Below are 18,695 nucleotides of genomic sequence, written 5' to 3' on the forward strand. Positions count from 1 at the left end.
AATGACCTACTGGAGAGTTTGAGACTGTTTTATACCATAATGTAATTTTACCTCCATGAACAGTTGAAATGGTTTGTGCAAACGTATGTATGTGCAAAAATGAAAACCTTTTATACCTATCATATTAAAAACCTAGGAATAAGGCCCATTCAGTGTTTGCGCTAATTTATTGTTTGCGTCAAACGTAACATTTAGTAACCTTGGACGTTGTTGTTTGTATTACAAATTGTGTTACCAACATGGTTACAAACTATAATTCAAAATACAACACTCAGCTCTTGTTATTTTCAGAATGGTTACTCGTCTAAGGTCAATGAACCCATGATGTCCCATGTCTTTAAAGTTAAATAATTGCTCAAAATAAATTAGATACAAATTAGGCCTACTTGAAATTCCATTTTATAAAACATAAAACATTAAAGATTTATAGTTTCGGCGTTCAGTTCAGTTTTCTAGGTTCAGTGTAAGGCTGAATATGAATAGCAGAAGGTGTTAACCATTGGCTGTAGGGAGTTTCTTTCTAAGTTTTTCATAATGTATATGTTTATAAAGAGAATAATAGCATATACAGATAATTCCAGCTCCACCTCCTCAAATAAATACAAGGCATCAGCAGGTGAATTTCAAATTTGTTTTGTGAAGTTCTTTGTGAAAATTGAACCACATATCGTACCGTACAAATTTTTTTTTGAAAACCACCATTCAAAAGGTAAAAGGATCTGGCTCCTAAATTAACGATACATAGGCTATTTGTCCCTAATATTTCTGAAGATGCTAATTTAGGTCTTATCGGCAGTAAGAACACTCAGAATTGTAATATAAGTAAAATTATTCTCTTTCTATTATTTGAGGAAAAAAGAAGTCCCTAAACTAACTTTGGCTATAAACAATGTGGAAAACTGAGGTGCCTCATAATTTTGGGTCGGGTCGGTAATGGACAAGAACTTAATTTCATGCAATATTTTCGTAACAGTATTATTATATGTCATGGAATTTGCTTTCAAAGGTATGGTTAGAATTTTTTTCGCAAAGCGATTATATATCAAAGATAGATTTCTGGATATTTTCTGAAGTAATTTTGTGTGAGACGAGACAAACACCTGTTGAGTTCTATATTCAGATCATATGTATTTTACTGATTGAATTATACGATAATACAATAAAAACTATTTTATTAGATACTTAAATAAATAGAAGCACAATGTGTCCTTCAAACAGCGAAATATGATGTGTATAATGCGACAACGAATAAAAGAGCGTTCACAGATTTTCCTCTGCGCATCCACAGACTTCCCCTACCACGGTGGGAAAAAAGGGGTGGCAAACCAACCCGTCACGCCTGAGCCCGTCTTACACGAACACCAACGGCGTACTTATGCATTTCATTTCATCATTTGACCACAGTGGCAACTAAATTGCGCCTCACAATTTTTAAATTAGTTTTCCAGATCAAAGTCTATTTCCCTCATGGCATAGCATTATTGTTATTGTTTTTCTCATTTTGATGTTTAATTTCATGATGGTGTTTTGATTGAAGATTCATGTATCGACTCGTCGTTTAGATCACAAACATTTAACACTTTTAAAATATATATATATATATATATATATATATATATATATATATATATATATATATATAAAGGCTCATTCAAATGCATGGCTAAAAAAACTTAGATTCACCGAGTCTAATTTATTATGTAGGAAGTTAAAAATTATATTTGCGCAAAGATTATACCGAAGTGGTTTAGAATCCATTTTAAATGTAAGTACTGCTTCAAAACATTGAAACAGGCATAGAAAATAACCACTTCGTAAACAAGGAAAAAAGATAGCCCACAATTAACATATTCACCTATTCCGAATCACAAAGACTGCTTTCCTCACTGTCTGTATCGCTTGCAGTGTCCGTGTCTCTTGAACATCCGACATTTATTATTATTTTATCAATTTCAATGTCAATTCTCCTGTCACTGCTAACATAGTCCAATATTTTTCACATGCTTGCAACACTCTTTCCATTTGTCCACAGAATAGATACTGAACAATTCCTAACACAATTTTCTTTTATCATCTAGCGATGAAGAGATTCCATCCCGAATTTTGTTTTTGATGTCTGCCCATACCAGATCAGTCGGATTCAAATCAGCATGGTATGGAGGCAGGCGAATGACATCATAGCCACACTCCATGATTAACGCAACTATTTTTAATTGTTTCTTTACTGGCGCACTTTTTACTAAAAGCAGAAGACTCTCTTTGGTCATTGTTAAAGAGAATGGAATATTGTTTTTTGCTAGCCAGTTTTGTATGTCTTGTTTTAAGGATGATGCTGTAGGTTTTTTTGTTTAGCTGTGCATTATGATAACTGGCGTTGTCCAGAACTACAACACATTTTTTCAGGTAAATTTGGCAGTAATTTACTTTACACCCACATTGAAAAATTTTCAAAATTCATATCATCGTGGTAGTCTCCAGATTTTTGTTTTGACTTAAAAATAAGTAAATCATTCGGAACAAAGCCTTCTTCTCCACCCGCATGAACAATAATTTATCTTGGACCTTTCCCAATGGATTCTGTGACGCCTATTTCCGTATCTGACTGCCAACAAGAACTTACGCTGTGTGTAGCATGAACATAAGTTTCGTCAACATAAACTACGGTTCTGCCAGCCTCACGTAACTCACGCATTTGTTCAAGATAGCGCCCTCTCCAAGCAGCTATTTCTGGCTTTTCAATCAAAATCTTTCTCTTCGATTGACACTTTTCCAGCGAAACACTAACCTATTCAACAACTTTCGCAAGTATTCCCTGCTACAGTTCAAAACATTGTCTTCTTGCAAAGCCTTAGTCAACTTATTTAATGTCCTTACTGTATAAAACTCTTGAATTTTTCTCCGCACGGCACCACATGTAAAATCGTCTACTTCGATTATTTTCCTATGCTCTGTTTTCTTACGCGTCGGTGTCGAAAAAGCTAAACTGGTTTTGCTCGTTAATTTCGCCTTACATTCTGCTAGAATTCGTCTATCTGTTGATACTGAGACACCTGTTGCAGCACTTGTTGTTTCAGAGACATTGTACGTCAATTTATACAACTGTTTTTGTCTACTGAGATGTGTTGCAACATTGTAAACAATCTCACGAGCTTTTCCCCGCACTGGCGTGCTAGATTTAATACGTGATTTAAATCCCGAAGTAGAAGCCATTACGTAGATCGGTTCGTGTAATACGGACTGCGAGACAGCCGAGCGCGAAGGTGTTTTCAGCCAGACAGCGGCTCCATTACTAACCCCCTCCACTTCCTGACGCGCTCATCATGTGACTGTCTGCTGGCAGTGAGATTTGCGCAGGTTCTTTTCCTTGTCGTCACACTATAGCTTGCATGGTAAATATTTTTTCTTTGTGAAGATCAATCTCCAAGTTTTGTCCTTCGTAATGGTGTAATAAATTTCCTTCCATTCTGATGGTATATTCGGAATTTTGCAGTCTTCACAAATATTAGTATTCATTGATAAAGGTTTCTCCCATTCTTTATGTAATACTAAATGCAGAATAAACATAATGGTAATGATGTTATTTTATTCAGGACTTTATTTTACTTTAAGATGCTATATTCGTATTGCAATCTACAGAACGAGATACCTGAGGTCGAATTTCTCAAAATTAATAATGACTTCGGGAACATAATGAAAAACATATTCTTATTGAGATGCTTGAAATAGACAATGCAAAATACATTTTTTACAAATGTGATGAAGAACCTCTTGTAATAGAAAATGAATGCTCTTTTACATCAGGAACAGATACAGTAACAATTCCTCTTCATGGAGTTAGAATGGTAGAAATAGAATACTTCCTGAAAAGAATCACTGAAATCTCAAATCACAATCCACACTGTGGATGTTCTTTGCGCAATATGAATGTTTATAAGGAAATCCCCAATGATTAGTCTCCTACTTTTGTAATGTATTGTAATATGTGTAATCAAAAATTCACTTACGTACAGAGGATCCAGTTAAAGACAAGACACATTTAGATGTAAATTCAAGAGCCGTTGCTGGGATGATGAGTATAGGCGGAGGTCATTCGCATATCGAAGAGTTTTGCTCATCTATAGGTATTCCTGTCATGTCATCCAAAACTTATACCAAGGTTCGCAACAAAATATGTAATGCATGGGAGAAAGCTGCCCTAAAAGAAATGGAGAAGGCAATAAGAGAAGAAGCAGCTTTAGCAGTAGAGAGAGATGTGAGTGCAGATGGTACTCCTATTTTAACTGTTGTAGCAAATGGTTGCTGGTCAAAACGTTCATATAGATGTCAATACAATGCTCTTTATGGTGTTACAGCAAAAGTGGGGTATTCTACAAAAAAAAAGTTCTGTTTATGGGAGTTAGAAACAAGTTTTGCTTTGTCTGTAGTCGAAGTCTTGATGGAGAGATTCCTGCCCACACCAGCTACAAAAACTGGACTGGCAGCTCAGCAAGTATGGAAGCAAGTATTATCGTAGAGGGATTTGAACAAAGTGAAACTGTATATGGTGTTATATTTGGTAAGCTTATAGCCGATGGAGACAGCAGTTGCTACACAAAAATTCTGGAAGCTAGACCCTATGCAAAGATAACAGTAGAAAAAATTGATTGCCGTAATCACCTCCCGAGGAATTACTGCAATAAATTGAAAGTACTGTGCGAGCAGGCAAAAATTGCTAAACCAACACTCAGAAAAAATGTACGAAGTAAGATTTTGAAACTGCGAGGGGCCATCACCGAAGCTATTAAAAATTATGTGTAAGTAATGGGTAAATTTACACTTACTTTGTTGGATGCAATTTAATAACAAAAGAGAGTTCTTTACACATACAAATGTGGATTATAATACACTCGATCACGTGAGGGTAGAAATACGCATACATCGGTGAAGATACAGCTGCCACCTACATTGGTGTAAAATTATATATTTGTTATATTTTGTACAAATGACTGTTGAAAGTACTATTTTTTTTCATTAAGCTGAATAGTGTTACGTGAAATCCGCCAAATTTCTATGACCCTATAATCGTTTCATAACGTAAAGGTTTTTTAAAAGCGCATAGGCTTAGCAAAACCAGTACAATTATTACATAAAAATTTTTTGTAAGGAATACTTTATAATGACAATTATCTCAGTGTTTATAAATTGACAGTAAAAACCTATGTAAATACAATATTTCATTTAAAAAATCCTGTGTTTGTACTCACTCTAGAACTGCTGCTGTTGTAGCTATCAGCACACATTTTTTATAAATGTAACTTAATGGAATTAGTTTATTGGTTTAAAATTTGCCAATTCTAATAGGTCTTTAGAAAAGTAGAATTTTGGTTTGTTGTATCATGTAAACTTATATGTTGTCTGAAATATTAGTGTTGTATTTATTTTTGTTAACTCCTTAATACGAAATTTTAGGAAAAAATTAAAACATGGAAGGTAAAATTAAGGAGAGAAAAAGGGGTGACATGTGTTTTCAAACAATCTTATATATCTCAATAATCTGGAGACTATCGCTTTTTTTTTGGTTGCATAATATTGCCTAAATAAACGCACGTTCCCTTACCTAACTTTCCGAATTTTCGAAATTTAACAATAATTAGAGATGTGAAAAGAAGAAAAAAATTACAGAACTCCCGAAAGTGAACGTGGTAATGGAGAAACGATTCAAAAGTTGTTAATTTTTTGCTAATCTATCAATAAATATACCTCATTGGGGAGCGTTCAAGTATTACGTAACGAATTTGTGGGGAGGGGGGGGGGGTCCTTGTAAAACGTTACGATGCGTTACAGGGGGGGAGGGGGGGGGGGGGGTTGACCTACGCGTTACGTGACATTGTTTGTTTTTTTAAACCCTTCAGAACGGTCGCGTAGAGACAAATTCTTTCACGCATTTTTTAAACCTTTTTTTTCTTCTCAAAATTTCAAATGGCATGATAACTTAATTTTTTTTACCTTCACAAAATTGCTTCTGCTTGCTTTACAGGATTAGAGAGTGTTTTTTTTAACTCCAAACGTAAAGCAAAAAAATATATATTTATCAACAGCTGTGATAGTTTTTCTCGTCACTCCAGTAAAGTAGTTAAAACAAAAAATACCGCTATTCGGATGGTTTCGTTATACTTCGGTTGTCAACGTAGACTCCAATCGCCATATTAGAAATTATGTAGGTATTGATATTCACAATACACGGTTTTCTATGTGTGAGATTTTCTCTCATTACAACAGTAATGTTGTGGTACGAAAGACGATTGGTCTGAAGTGTTAATAAAACTACTAGTGAATTAAAATCTCCCAAGATGGCAACCCTTTTCGTTTATGTGCTCCAAGCACTTGGCCGACTGTATGAAAATTGACAACTACGATGTTTCGGCGGAATATAGAAACCCTGAAGATAGCTTGCAGGATCCAGCAGAACCTAATATGGCGCGGTATAGCGCTCACGTCCGTGAATCGGAATATTTCTTGCAAGTTATTAAATGCGCGGATGAATCCTGCTGTTCCCGCTTGAGGAGTGCATTAAAATCTGTCTTTCCAGAAACTTTCCTGCCGCCACCCTGCCCAATCCTTCAAACCACAAACAAGCTCGTGGTACCTAGTCAGATAGACAAAATATCATGCAAGTTTTCGCCACTTCTTGTGAGGTTGTCTGTTGATCTGTCGCCTCCTCTAGAAGGGTTTAGCAGATGCCTTACGATTTATTTTGTCCATCGGTACAATCCGACCTAAAGAACCGAGTATGTTCAACCTGTGGGATTTATTTTACATCCCACAAGAGTGTGCAAATGCACAATCGTTTCATGCATGGCAAGACTGCCCAACACCTTCATGAAAGTCGAGTACGGCCACAGCGACTTGCTGCAAGAAGGGCAAATGAGCTTCTCTGCATTGTGCGTCGCTGTGAAACATCGTCTGAGGATGCCGATTGGCTTGACGAAGACGAAGTTGATACAAGCGGGTTAACAATTCCGGAACCCTCTTCGTCTGCTCTCTGGATGCCAGTAATGAAATAATCTGAGTGGCTGGCAAGCCCATGGACAGAGGAGCAGTAAAACTCCAATTGAATTGTTTTTTTTTTGTTTTTTTTTTTACAATCTACTTATTTTAATTATGGCTAATTTTATTTTAAATGTTTTTCGTTTTCGTTCGATCGTATTCTTAAATACGATTATATTTTGACAAATATGTTTTATTTCAGTTAGTTTTATGTTTGAAATTGCATTGCCAAAGGTAAAAATAATTATTATAAATAAAATTTGTTATTTGATTTTAATAGCTTTATTAGTAAAACGCTAAAATAGGAGAATGCGTGAGAAGAAAAATGGCGGATAAAGCAAAAAGTGTGTAAGGACAGGGCTAAGTCAGGAAAACGACGTAATTAAATGTATGATTGCTAAATGTATGATTGAGTAGTAAAAATTTATTAGGACCAAAAAAAACATTATAAAGCTCTTGCTTTTAAAAACAAGACATTTCAAATGTTAATAAATAACATTAAAGCGATTAAAACAATAACAAAGGTATTTTAGTGACTTATTCCGGTACGTTACGCCACATAATTGTAACTTTAGGTAAAAATGGTCACGTAACGTTTTACTAGGGGGGAGGGGGGGTACAGAAAAACGTTACGGCGCGTTACATGGGGGGGGGGGGGGAGGAAGGGTCAAAAATATCAAAAAATTGCGTTACGTAATACTTGAACGCTCCCTTGGGACTGGACCAGTTTAGAGACAATACATCTGACAACCACGTTGATCCATTGGTTTCCACGAGCGTTAAAAAAAAAAAAAAAAAAAATTATCATACGGTCGCTACTGGGATAGCGAGCGAGAGGCGCTGTACCTGCCGCCGCGACAGTCCGCCAGCCCCTCGCTCTCGGGTGCCTAGCGGACAATGACGGAGGGGAAGGGACAAGCCGGGCGGCTCGCACCCCCACCACTGCAACAGTCTTTAGGTGCGTCACTAGGGTAGACCACGCCCCCGACCCTACACCACGCCTCCCGGACTGCTCGAACACGTGGCATGGAGAGCTCTTCTCGCGGAGACCATACGCCCAAAGGACCCTTAACGACTTCCACTCCTCCCCGCCTCCCCCCCCTAAAAATTTTTTTCCCCGTGTATAGCGCGCATCCTTATTTTTTTCCTTTACTTGAGGGGAAAAAAGGGCGCGCTATACACGAGTATATACGGTATATTTTGGAAAGGCAGTTGGCTAATCTGAATTATCATTGCTGCTGAAACGTTCGTAATTTTGTATTACCAAACATAAACAATGTTTTGAAAGTAGTTGTGTTAGTTTAACAGAATTGTTTCCGATAAATTTCTGAAATAAAATAAATGTTAACACGAAATTATTTCAAGAGTTCAAATATTTTGTGTAAGAAAATCTCACCATAAAATGTGGAAATTTTGAGATATATGCACAGAACTTTCTTACTCAAGAACCGAAAATTTATTTTCTTTTTACGGTTGTGAAGAACTGCAAGACTGGATGGATTTATTCTTTTCACCAAGTGAGATAATTAAGTTCTAGTTAATATATTAAAACGTAAGCATCTCTGATATTTTATTTTAATGTGGTGCGTATTTGTTTCTTGTCATTTCCATCATAATGAGATAATAAAGTTTTATTTTTACATTTCCCTCTTTTTTTTTCCGCCCTGGTCCCTTGAAATATGTATAAATGAGGTTATATTGTCATTTTATTTGGATCATGATTTACAGTCAAACCTCCATCTATCGAACTCGCATGTATCGATTGTCCGTGTTTATCGTATACTTTCTACGGTCCCGGCAAAATTGCCATACAACTAAGGTTAAAAACGTCCGCTTGTACCGATGTTCGAATTATCGTTTTGTCCGCATTCATCGTACAAAATATGTGGTCCCGTCACTATAAATTATAATAGATGATCGTTTAACCTTAAAGATTTTGCAGAAATAACCATTTCTTAGAAAGAAACCGTCATAAAAACAGTAACGATAGTATACAATGGTAAATATCACCTTGAATCTGCAGCCAAGTAATGGAGCACGTAAATATGAAGAAAAGACAAATGAACAACTTACGAAGAAATATGGATGATGTACCATAACTACAGTACAAACCCAATTGTTATCCTAAGATAATTACCATAAAATGAACTAAAGATTCTTTGTCTATACCATAATTACTACAGAAGCACGATAGCTACCACATTTGCACTACAGTTACCGTAACAACCGAGATGTCTATTTACCGTGACGGTAATGTATTTATTTATGACATATTAAAATTAAAGAACATTATTGAAAAAAGGGATGTTAAATTTAAATATGTACGTTTGGCACATGTTGCGAAGAAATAATGCGATCTGAAAGAATGCAGTACTACTACGAAATTGAAAAGGGTACTCGTGGATTTTTAGGTTATGGCAGTCTCTCTCGTTTTTCAGTAATATCGGCCGAAAATTAACAAGCGTATCGGAAGTCGGCAGAAATGCTGATTCAATTAAATATTGGCCAAATCGGCTTCTTCAGTACAGCTCTACATTTGATGACATGAGTAAACATATTTCAGACTTCAGGATATTGAAAATGACTAATTTCCATGTAGATTTATTATGCTTATGTTTTTTTTTTTGCAAGTGTAAATTGAATTAAGTAAAATACCTCCATTTTTATTTATTTTTCAACTGATTTAACTTTAAAGACAAGTAACTGATATATTTCTGACACTAATTTTGAGGTTGAAATATTTTTTAAAAATTCTTAGGTTGAAGTCCACATCTATTGAATGTCCGCATCTACTGAATTTTTTTGTTGGTCCCCTGAAAAACGATAGATAGAGGTTTGACTGTAGTTATGCTTGAAAATAAAATTCTTAACCTAACCGTACAAACCTCTTTTTTTTACAATTAATTAATTGAGTTGATAATGTAAGGTATCTAAAGTTGGTTAAGTTATAACATTATTTACAATTTACGTCATAAGACATCTTTGATTATTGACAGTGTTTGAACACGTGTTTCGTCTATGTGCAAGGTTAAAAGGCCAAATTGTGCTAGAAATTCAAGGTAGCGTAACTTGATGGTAATGAACATACTTTTTAACATTATAAAAGCTGTATATAATGTTAATTTCTGCACAGAAAATGAAACACAATGCAATTACATTTTTAAAATCATAACCAACCTTTTTTTTTCTTAGCATGTTACTCTGTTGAACATTTCAGATAAAAATTAAGGAATCGGAATCGGATTCGAAGAATCGACCCTTAATTTAAGAATTGAAAATGGAATCGGAATCGGTATATTTTAGGGATCGGCCCAACAATTATTCCTTACAAAACACTTAAAAGGTTTTGTTTTTTATCAACAGCATACTTATTTTGTAGCATGATTTTTAATTTGACATATTCTTAGTATTGTCTCTATTCCGTGTTATTCCTACTGACCGCAGCTGTTCCATTGTCGATGCTTTCTTCACTGCAGTCGTGAAAGGCCCTTGGTGTATTGCACACATTGCTCTTTAGAAACTGCCAATAAGTTTTAATTATTCAAATTCCTACTCGGTTCAAACCTTTGCATTTTAGTTAAATTTGCTTTAAAACAAATATTTAAGTAGATTTACATTTTTAAAATGTTTGCTTTTGTACAATTATGTGTAGTGTTAACATTTCCATTTCGATTTAAGTTCAGAATAAAATAATATGTATTTCAATACTTTCTTGGTGATATTTTTGTGTAGAATCAATTATGACTATTTAATGTGTTAAAAAAAATAATTCATTGATTCACTTACTATTTTATTACTGCATGGTTGCACCAGAACGTGGCGCACACGTGCTTTTGAAATATGATATATTATAATTCTCACAAGTTAACATCACTTTTGAATGTTAACCCAGTCCATCTGTTATTATTACCACATTTCTACAGCAATAATTAAATAAAGTTGAATTTAAAAACTAAATATAAGAAATTGTATGATTTTTACATTCATTTTGATATCAGTTATTTGTACTGCTTCTTTAAAGAAAACATCCTAAATCTGATCCAACCATACAACTTACTTAGTCCCACACCTTTTTCATTAGAAAAATCTGGTCTAAAAATTAAAAAAATAAAGAATTATAATCATACTTATTAACTTATAAGTGGTCTCATGTGATAGACGGCAGTTTCCAGGTTCGCAACAATCTACCAGCTGCTGAGTCGGTTCGTAGGACACAGGAAAGTGCGCAAACCGCCAATGCTGAGCGCCTCCATCACAGGTTTCTGTATATGTACAGTAGAATCTCGTTATAGCGAGCACGGTAATAGCGAGAACACGGATATAACGAGGTATTTTTGAGGAATTTACGGCGTGATCGCTTGAAGCGCGCTTTTGACATTTGTCTGCTTTATCTCCACCCCTCTCGCTCGCCACTAGACATCTTGCCGTTGACGCCTGTCACATTCTTCAGCCTTGCAGTCGCCACCTAATTGTGTGGCTTTAAAAATAGAATCCGTCCTTTCTTTCTTTTATCAAACTTACGTTGGTTATCTGTACCTGCGACTTCACAGTCACAGCAACAACTGTACTGAGTAACGGGTGTGCCATCTAGTAACAAGTAACGAAACGTTACACACGACTGCATCTCGTAACTCGCATTTTTCGTATGTTTTACGCATGCGCACGCATATTAGATGAATTTACGTTACAAATAACGAGGTTTGTTTATTAAAAGTTTAAGATTGGAACAGAACAACGAAAGAAAGTATTTTTTACAATTTAGAAATATGTATGTTTTTGTTTTTATAATCACGTATTTTCACGTTTTTTGGTTATCTTAAAAGAGATAATATTAAAAAGCCACTCCAATGAGATTTAATTGTTTCTTGGTTAACAAAATCTATTAATTATCAAATATTGTTAGTTGTTTATATTCTATTTATTATTATTTACGCGACATCATACTGTACGCGTACGCAATACGACTGGATTCGTTGCTGCAACATAACATAGCATGTTATGCGGTATCAGAAGTAACGAGTAACGTAACGATAGTAACGAGTACTAATTGTTATATTAACGAATACATACGGGTACACATTTTTTCGTTACTTTTACACCTCTAGTAAGCATTACCGTATTTATTTCCGAATCGCTAGGACAGTTTTCTTGTAACTTTTGTTTCGGTCAGTTGTTGGGGTATCTGTCCGGGAAAGGGGTGGTGATGGTTTGAGTTTAATCCCAAATTTATTTTCTAAAAAAGTTGACAGGTTTCTTTAAATGAAAAAAGTATAGTTTTCCAGCGACTATTTCGTTTGAGGCGTACGTGCGTTGCCGCACTCCTGCATTTTTGTATGGAATTAAATCGTCGTGCTACACTAGCACCACCTGTTAGCAACATCCCAAACCAACATGGCCGCCAGCAGACAGCCCGCGTCGACGATAGATAGCAGGACAATGCTGCGTTGGCCGCGGGCTGAGATGCTATACTTACGTGGCGTGGTAGGGTATTCTGGTTATTTTGACGCAATCGGTGATCACATCCGTACTTGTGGGGTATCGTTTTAAAGAGAATTCACATATCTGCTCACAGAAATTAAGATTTCGTTAATATAACCTGTTATTTTCCAATTATACAGGTTTATACACAATTTTTATGCTTTTTTCAGTTTAATTTTTTTTCGGGCCAAAATTTGTCCAATTCGGTTATAGCGAGGATCAAACCCGGAACCGTGAAACCTCGCTATAACGGGACTCTAGTGTACGTAGATACCCGGCATCCCAGTAGCTGTACTCAACACTGCTGAAGCTAGGTCTTACGCTCACGTAAACGTTAGCAGGATGAAATGAAAACATCTACTTGCAGGTCCGTCGACAACTGAAGGCCTTTTATATATGCAGGCTCCTACTCACACTGCGAGTGCCATTTCTGTATTAGCTGTGAGTTCGTAGAGGCAGGGGTGCTGTCACAACTTAGAAACACACAACTTAAAAATACATAACTGAGAAATACACAAGATAGAATCTTCTAAGATATTAAGATATGATCATTTTAAGTTGAGTGTTTCTAAGTTGTGATAGTTCTAAGTTGAGACTTTCTACTTTATGATGTTTCTAAGTTGTGTGGTTCTGCGTTGCGTGTTTCTAAGTTACGACAGTTGTAAGTTGTGTGTTTCTAAGTTATGATAGTTCTAAGTTGTGACTGTATACGCTATGACGTTTCTAAGTTGTGTGTTTCTAACTTGTGATAGTTTTAAGTTGTGACTTTCTACGTTACGTTTCTAAGTTGTGTGGTTCTGCGTTGCCTGTTTCTAAGTTACGTGTTTCTAAGTTATGACCGTTCTAAGTTGTGATAGTTCCAAGTTGTGACTTTCTACGTTATGACGTTTCTAAGTTGTGTGGTTCTGCGTTGCGTGTTTCTAAGTTACGACAGTTGTAAGTTGTGTGTTAAGTTATGATAGTTCTAAGTTGTGACTTTCTACATTATGATGTTTCTAAGTTGTGTGTTTCTAAGTTACGTTTTTCTAAGTTATGATGGTTCTAAGTTGTGTGTTTCTAAGTTATGATAGTTATAAGTTGTGATGTTTCTAAGTTGTGTGGTTCTGCATTGTGTTTCTAAGTTATGATAGTTCTAAGTTGTGACTTTCTACGTTATGGCGTTTCTAAGTTGTGTGGTTCTGCGTTTCTAAGTTACGTGGATTTTTCCAAGTTTTCTAAGTTATGACAGTTCTAAGTTGTGACTTTCTAAGTTATGTGTGGTTCCCTCTGTCGAGTGCCGAGGTAACTAAATCTGATGGCCAGCACTCTTTCGTGGTGCGTACGATAGTTACGCGTTCGTTCAGGCTCGTATTCGGATCACAGATATTGTTTTTCTATTTAAAGTTGAAGAAATGTTTTTGTTACATGACTTCAAATTAATTTAAATTGTTGGCATACTCTTTTATACTTCACTTTTTAAATAAACATAGTTTCCATGAATGGGTTTTGATTTTATGAATAACTTTATCAAACAAAATTTTTTTTCTGCATAATCTTCGCACCCCTACTTTTCAAACTTGATTTTAGAATAAAATGTGCGACGATTATGCGAGAAAACATGGTAACTTTGGTTATTTGGGTGTTATGGCCAAATATAGGTGATTGCAGTTGTGATGTAACCTTCAAATAATTTACGACATGTGTATATTAGTGTAGGGCAAGTTGTATAATTATTGTGAGCTTACTAGCAAGTAAATACAGCATTTGTACAAGAGTCTCTGGTTTTATGTGAATCTATTTTAAATACAAATGATTGACACTTCTTATGACCCACCATTCTAAATATGTTATGATTCCTACTCAAAACTTGAGAATCATCAGTTCAAATTCCTGGCAGAATTGCAACGAAGAATCTACATGCCCATAATCATACACATACTTAATGTAATAAACTCAAAATGCAACTTGCCTGCTGTGTTGTCATTTCGACGCTCACGCGGACTCCTGCTGCGATCCCTACTGTTGCGGTCTCGACTCCTGCTGCGGTTGTTGCGGTCGCGGCTCCTGCTGCGGTTGTTTCGGTCGCGGCTCCTGCTGCGGTTGTTTCGGTCACGACTGCGGCTGCGGTTGTTGCGGTCTCGACTCCTGCTGCGGTTGTTGCGCTCACGGCTCCTGCTGCGGTTGTTGCGCTCGCGGCTCCTGCTGCGGTTGTTGCGCTCGCGGCTCCGGCTGCGGTTGTTGCGCTCGCGGCTCCGGCTGCGGTTGTTGCGCTCGCGGCTGCGCTCGCGGTGGCGCTCCTTGCTCTTGCTGCGGGTGCGCGAGCGGGGCCGCCGGGGCGGGCTGGGGCTCCTGGTGCGGCTGCGAGAGCGGTCGAGGCCCCCCCTCCCGCCCCTGTCGCGCCCGCGCCAGCGGTTGCGCCCTGCGACCACAGGCGTACATCACTGCTTACTGCTCCTCCCATCACACCTTTCAGCTTTTATTTAATAGTGATAATGATAACATCTTAAGGACTGATTTCAGGGGGTAAACATGTTTGTCTCATTCCAATTATCTATACTGTGATCCACAAAACCATTTTCCAAGGTTACTACACAATTTCATGTCAGCGTGTCTAAAAATAATTAGTGAACCAATATCCGGACTTAATCAAATTCCTCTTTTTTTAAACCTTTTTTTTATATTAAAGGGTCATTAGTGACTTACAGGACTTTTGTGACCAATCCTTCAGTTTCAAAACTTTTGTGATAATACTATTCTCAAAACCCTTTTGGACTCTCGTTCTGAAACTGCAGATATTAAGAATGAACTGCGTGAAATCAAAGTTTCTGACCTCAGAGTGAGAATCTCAAAACCTGTAGTCAATCTGTCCTTCCAGCGCTATGTGATATCGCTACGAAAGCAGCACCAATACATGCTTTCCCAGATCGGGGAATGCTGACCAAACTCCAATTTATTTCGACATGCCTGAGAACACAACGATAAAACCAGTGGGCGAGAGATCATTTTCCATTAGGTGCAGAGAAACCGAGAGCCACTGTCATGCTCGCGATAACGACTGACGGCCGCAAACTCCCGCCGTACGTGATCTTTGCTAGAAAGACTATGCTGAAGGAAAAAATGCTGAATTGTATTATTGTCCGTGCACAGATAAAGGGGTGGATGACAGAAGACTTGGTTGTCGACTGGTTGAACAAAGTTTGGAATTCACGGCCAGGTGGTCTTCTACGTCAACGCTCCATGCTAGTGTTGGATAGTTTCAGAGGCCACCTGACGGAGAAGGTGAAAACGAGGATTAGAGAAGAGAGGCGCGATCTTGTCATAATACCCAGAGGTTTAACTCAGATTTTGCAACCTCTGGACGTTGTGAACCGGCCCTTCAAAAATTCAAAACCCACTTCAGAAAATAGTACAGCGAGTGGATGAGATCTCCCGAACACATGTTGACTCCGACAGGAAGAATGAAGAGGGCATCCTATTGCGAGGTATTTTTGTAAACAAATTTTTTTTATGTAACTTGGTCATCACAGTTTAATATTTTTAAAACTAACTTAATGTCTAAAACTTATTTTTTCGTTTTTTTATACCCCTACCTAATCGAAAATAATTTAATCTTTGTATTTATTAACTAAGACAAAAGATAATACACCAATCCCTCGCATAGCACGTCTTCAATTAATGCGAATTCAGTTAGCACAATGTAAATTTTACTGCCCTAGTCTCGAATAGCACGTCTGTAAATTTCCGTTAGCACGAAATCGCCACAGGCTAAAAAAAATCTCGGAAACGACGCGACGTCAGGTATGGAATTCGAGGGGGGAAGAGTGGTTTGGAATGCGAGGGGAAAGAGATGCGCACGCAGATAAACAAACACCGGGCCGCACTGTTGATGCCCGGCCGCAGACCAGGCCCTACCGTTGATGCCCGGCTGCAGACCAGGCCGTACCGTACAGAAACCAAAGCAGATGAAATTGGACACGTTTTTTTAAAAAAAGCAAGATGATAGTGTTAATTTCACCCCAGAAAATATTTAACTAACTTTTATGTTTTGTATATGTACATATTGTACATACAGTAAACTCCCGGTATATCGCGCCCCGATTGATCGCAGAATCGGGTATATCGCGGGTCAAACCATGTCCCCCAGTCAGAAATGAATAATAATAATGGAATAAATGGTTGACAGCCGATTAGGATAATTTTGCGTTGTAACTAACAAACTAAGCATCGGGCAGAAAAAAGCCTAGGCGTAGAAAATGTCCGCAGTAAAATTCTAAACAAGATATCTCCGTACATTATTCCTCTATCTTGTAGGGTTTTCAAATTATGGTCCAATCCAGCCCAGTGATATTTTCTGAAAGACTAGTTCTTAACGTCGCTTTATCTCACAAATGAAGCAGGGGACCTGATAAAGCCCACCGTCCAGCGACATTATCCAGCGTGACTCGGCTGGGGATTGATGTTGGATAGGCTTGGTTGTCGGCAAGCGCTGGGTAGGGAGAAGCTAGCCGAGAACATGGAGAGAGGTAGAGATTAGAGCAGGCAGAAACACCAGGGGGAGTGGGGGAGGGAATGTGTTCACGCAGCACACAGGCAGAGCATGAGTCACTTGACTGAGCAGCATCGCTGCGTACAAGGCAAAATCAGGTAGTCCGGTGTTTAAAATTCCACTCCAGAATCTTAATTGGTACTTTACTGGACATCTGTATATAAATGTTTTGTTACAACTTAAACCTACAGACGTAATATTATTGGGTAATTCATTGTATTATACAAGTTCATCTTTTTACTTTGGTATAATGTTTTAACATTAAATAGTAAAGTAAATCGGCTAGCGTATTTTTAATCTTTGCCCAGGAATTCCCAGTGGTCCAATATGTACGTGAACCATACTGTACCACTTTTGCCGTGAGGTAGTAAACAAGTCCCGGAAATGTTTATGTGTAGCGGTCTCCCGACCTTTAAACAGAGGCTGGGGAATATAACACTTGCCGATCCGAGCCACACACACTCAGCAACTCGACACAGCGTTTGGTGAAATAAGTTAAGACAAAGTTTAACACGGTTTTTAATACGGCGTCACTGATTGCGCTAAAATTAAATTGGTGCAATTTTTGTTTCCCACATGTGACCATTTATAATTTACTGTAAGCATGGATAATAAAGTTTAACCACTTGACACGATAGACGATTCTTTATTTTTTATTGTACGAATGCTAGAATCGTTTTTTTCCTGTATCTGCGGCCTGCTTCTACAAAAGACAAGCTATCTGTAAGTAAATCTAGATTTTTTATTTTGTCAATCAAACTCGGTACTTTGCGATTCATATTCGGTTTGAAGTATCACTACGGCCTTTCTTTTTAGAAGACTTTGACCACAGAATCGTGTGTAACCGCACACACTGCACTTACTTTGTTACGGACACTGACGAAGCAGATACTGTGGCTGACACCACGAGACTGGCAGCAGCGTGTGTGCCGCACGTGTGTATGGCGACGTGTGGCGCGCTCGTAGGCCGTGCGACAAACTGTGCGCGGCACGCGGAAAAATAAAAACAATTCAACATTTAATATTTATATTTAAAATTTATTATTTTTATTTTTTCACCCGTGTTTAGTGGAAACTGCGGATGCAAAGTCCGCACAAAGGCGGGCCGTCTATACTGTGCGTTCTTGCCGACCTATTAGAACACAGGCGGTGTTTTATGCCTTTTGACCTTGGTCACATCGAAACATCGCGGTTATGCAACAACGCGGGTAAAAGTTATGTCCCCCCGACAACCGCGTTAAATAGGGAGTGTACCCGTATTTTAATGTTATGTTTGTGCTCTAGGGAAAATCTAAATCTGTTTATCTGTTAACTGATTTGTTTACATAGCGCTTTTATAAGAGGTGTGCATAACAAATTAAATGTTTACATATGGCTGTGTGTTTTAAAGTTATATAAAACCGGTTCTTAATTTCATAAAAGTGTTTTAATTTTGTTAAGTTTTAAACGTAATAACAAAGGATCCAGCTGCTTGCAACAGCAGGCAGGCAGGCAGACAGACAGACGCGCGCGCGTGTTGAAGGTCACGCCTGGGCGGGCAAGCCAACCTGCTGACTGACGGTAAATATGTTACCACTTATCTCCCGTTACACTGTGCCATGTTTTCTTTATCTAACGTATTCGGTGGTAGGCTTAAAAAGATAAATGATATGACATATGAATTTTC

General features: G+C 37.5%; 1 protein-coding gene across 2 annotated transcripts in view; it reads right to left on the reverse strand.

Moving 5' to 3' along the window:
- The window catches only part of LOC134541157 (uncharacterized), a 123,828-nt gene that overhangs the window by 28,875 nt on the left and 76,258 nt on the right, over positions 1-18,695 (reverse strand). For both annotated transcript variants that reach the window (XM_063384382.1, XM_063384381.1), the window contains exon 12: positions 14,453-14,902. In XM_063384382.1, coding sequence (XP_063240452.1) covers positions 14,453-14,902 — 450 coding nt within the window. The remainder of the gene's footprint in view (positions 1-14,452; positions 14,903-18,695) is intronic.

The sequence above is a fragment of the Bacillus rossius genome, chromosome 18, assembly GCF_032445375.1.
Source record: "Bacillus rossius redtenbacheri isolate Brsri chromosome 18, Brsri_v3, whole genome shotgun sequence".
Lineage (NCBI taxonomy): Eukaryota > Metazoa > Arthropoda > Insecta > Phasmatodea > Bacillidae > Bacillus > Bacillus rossius.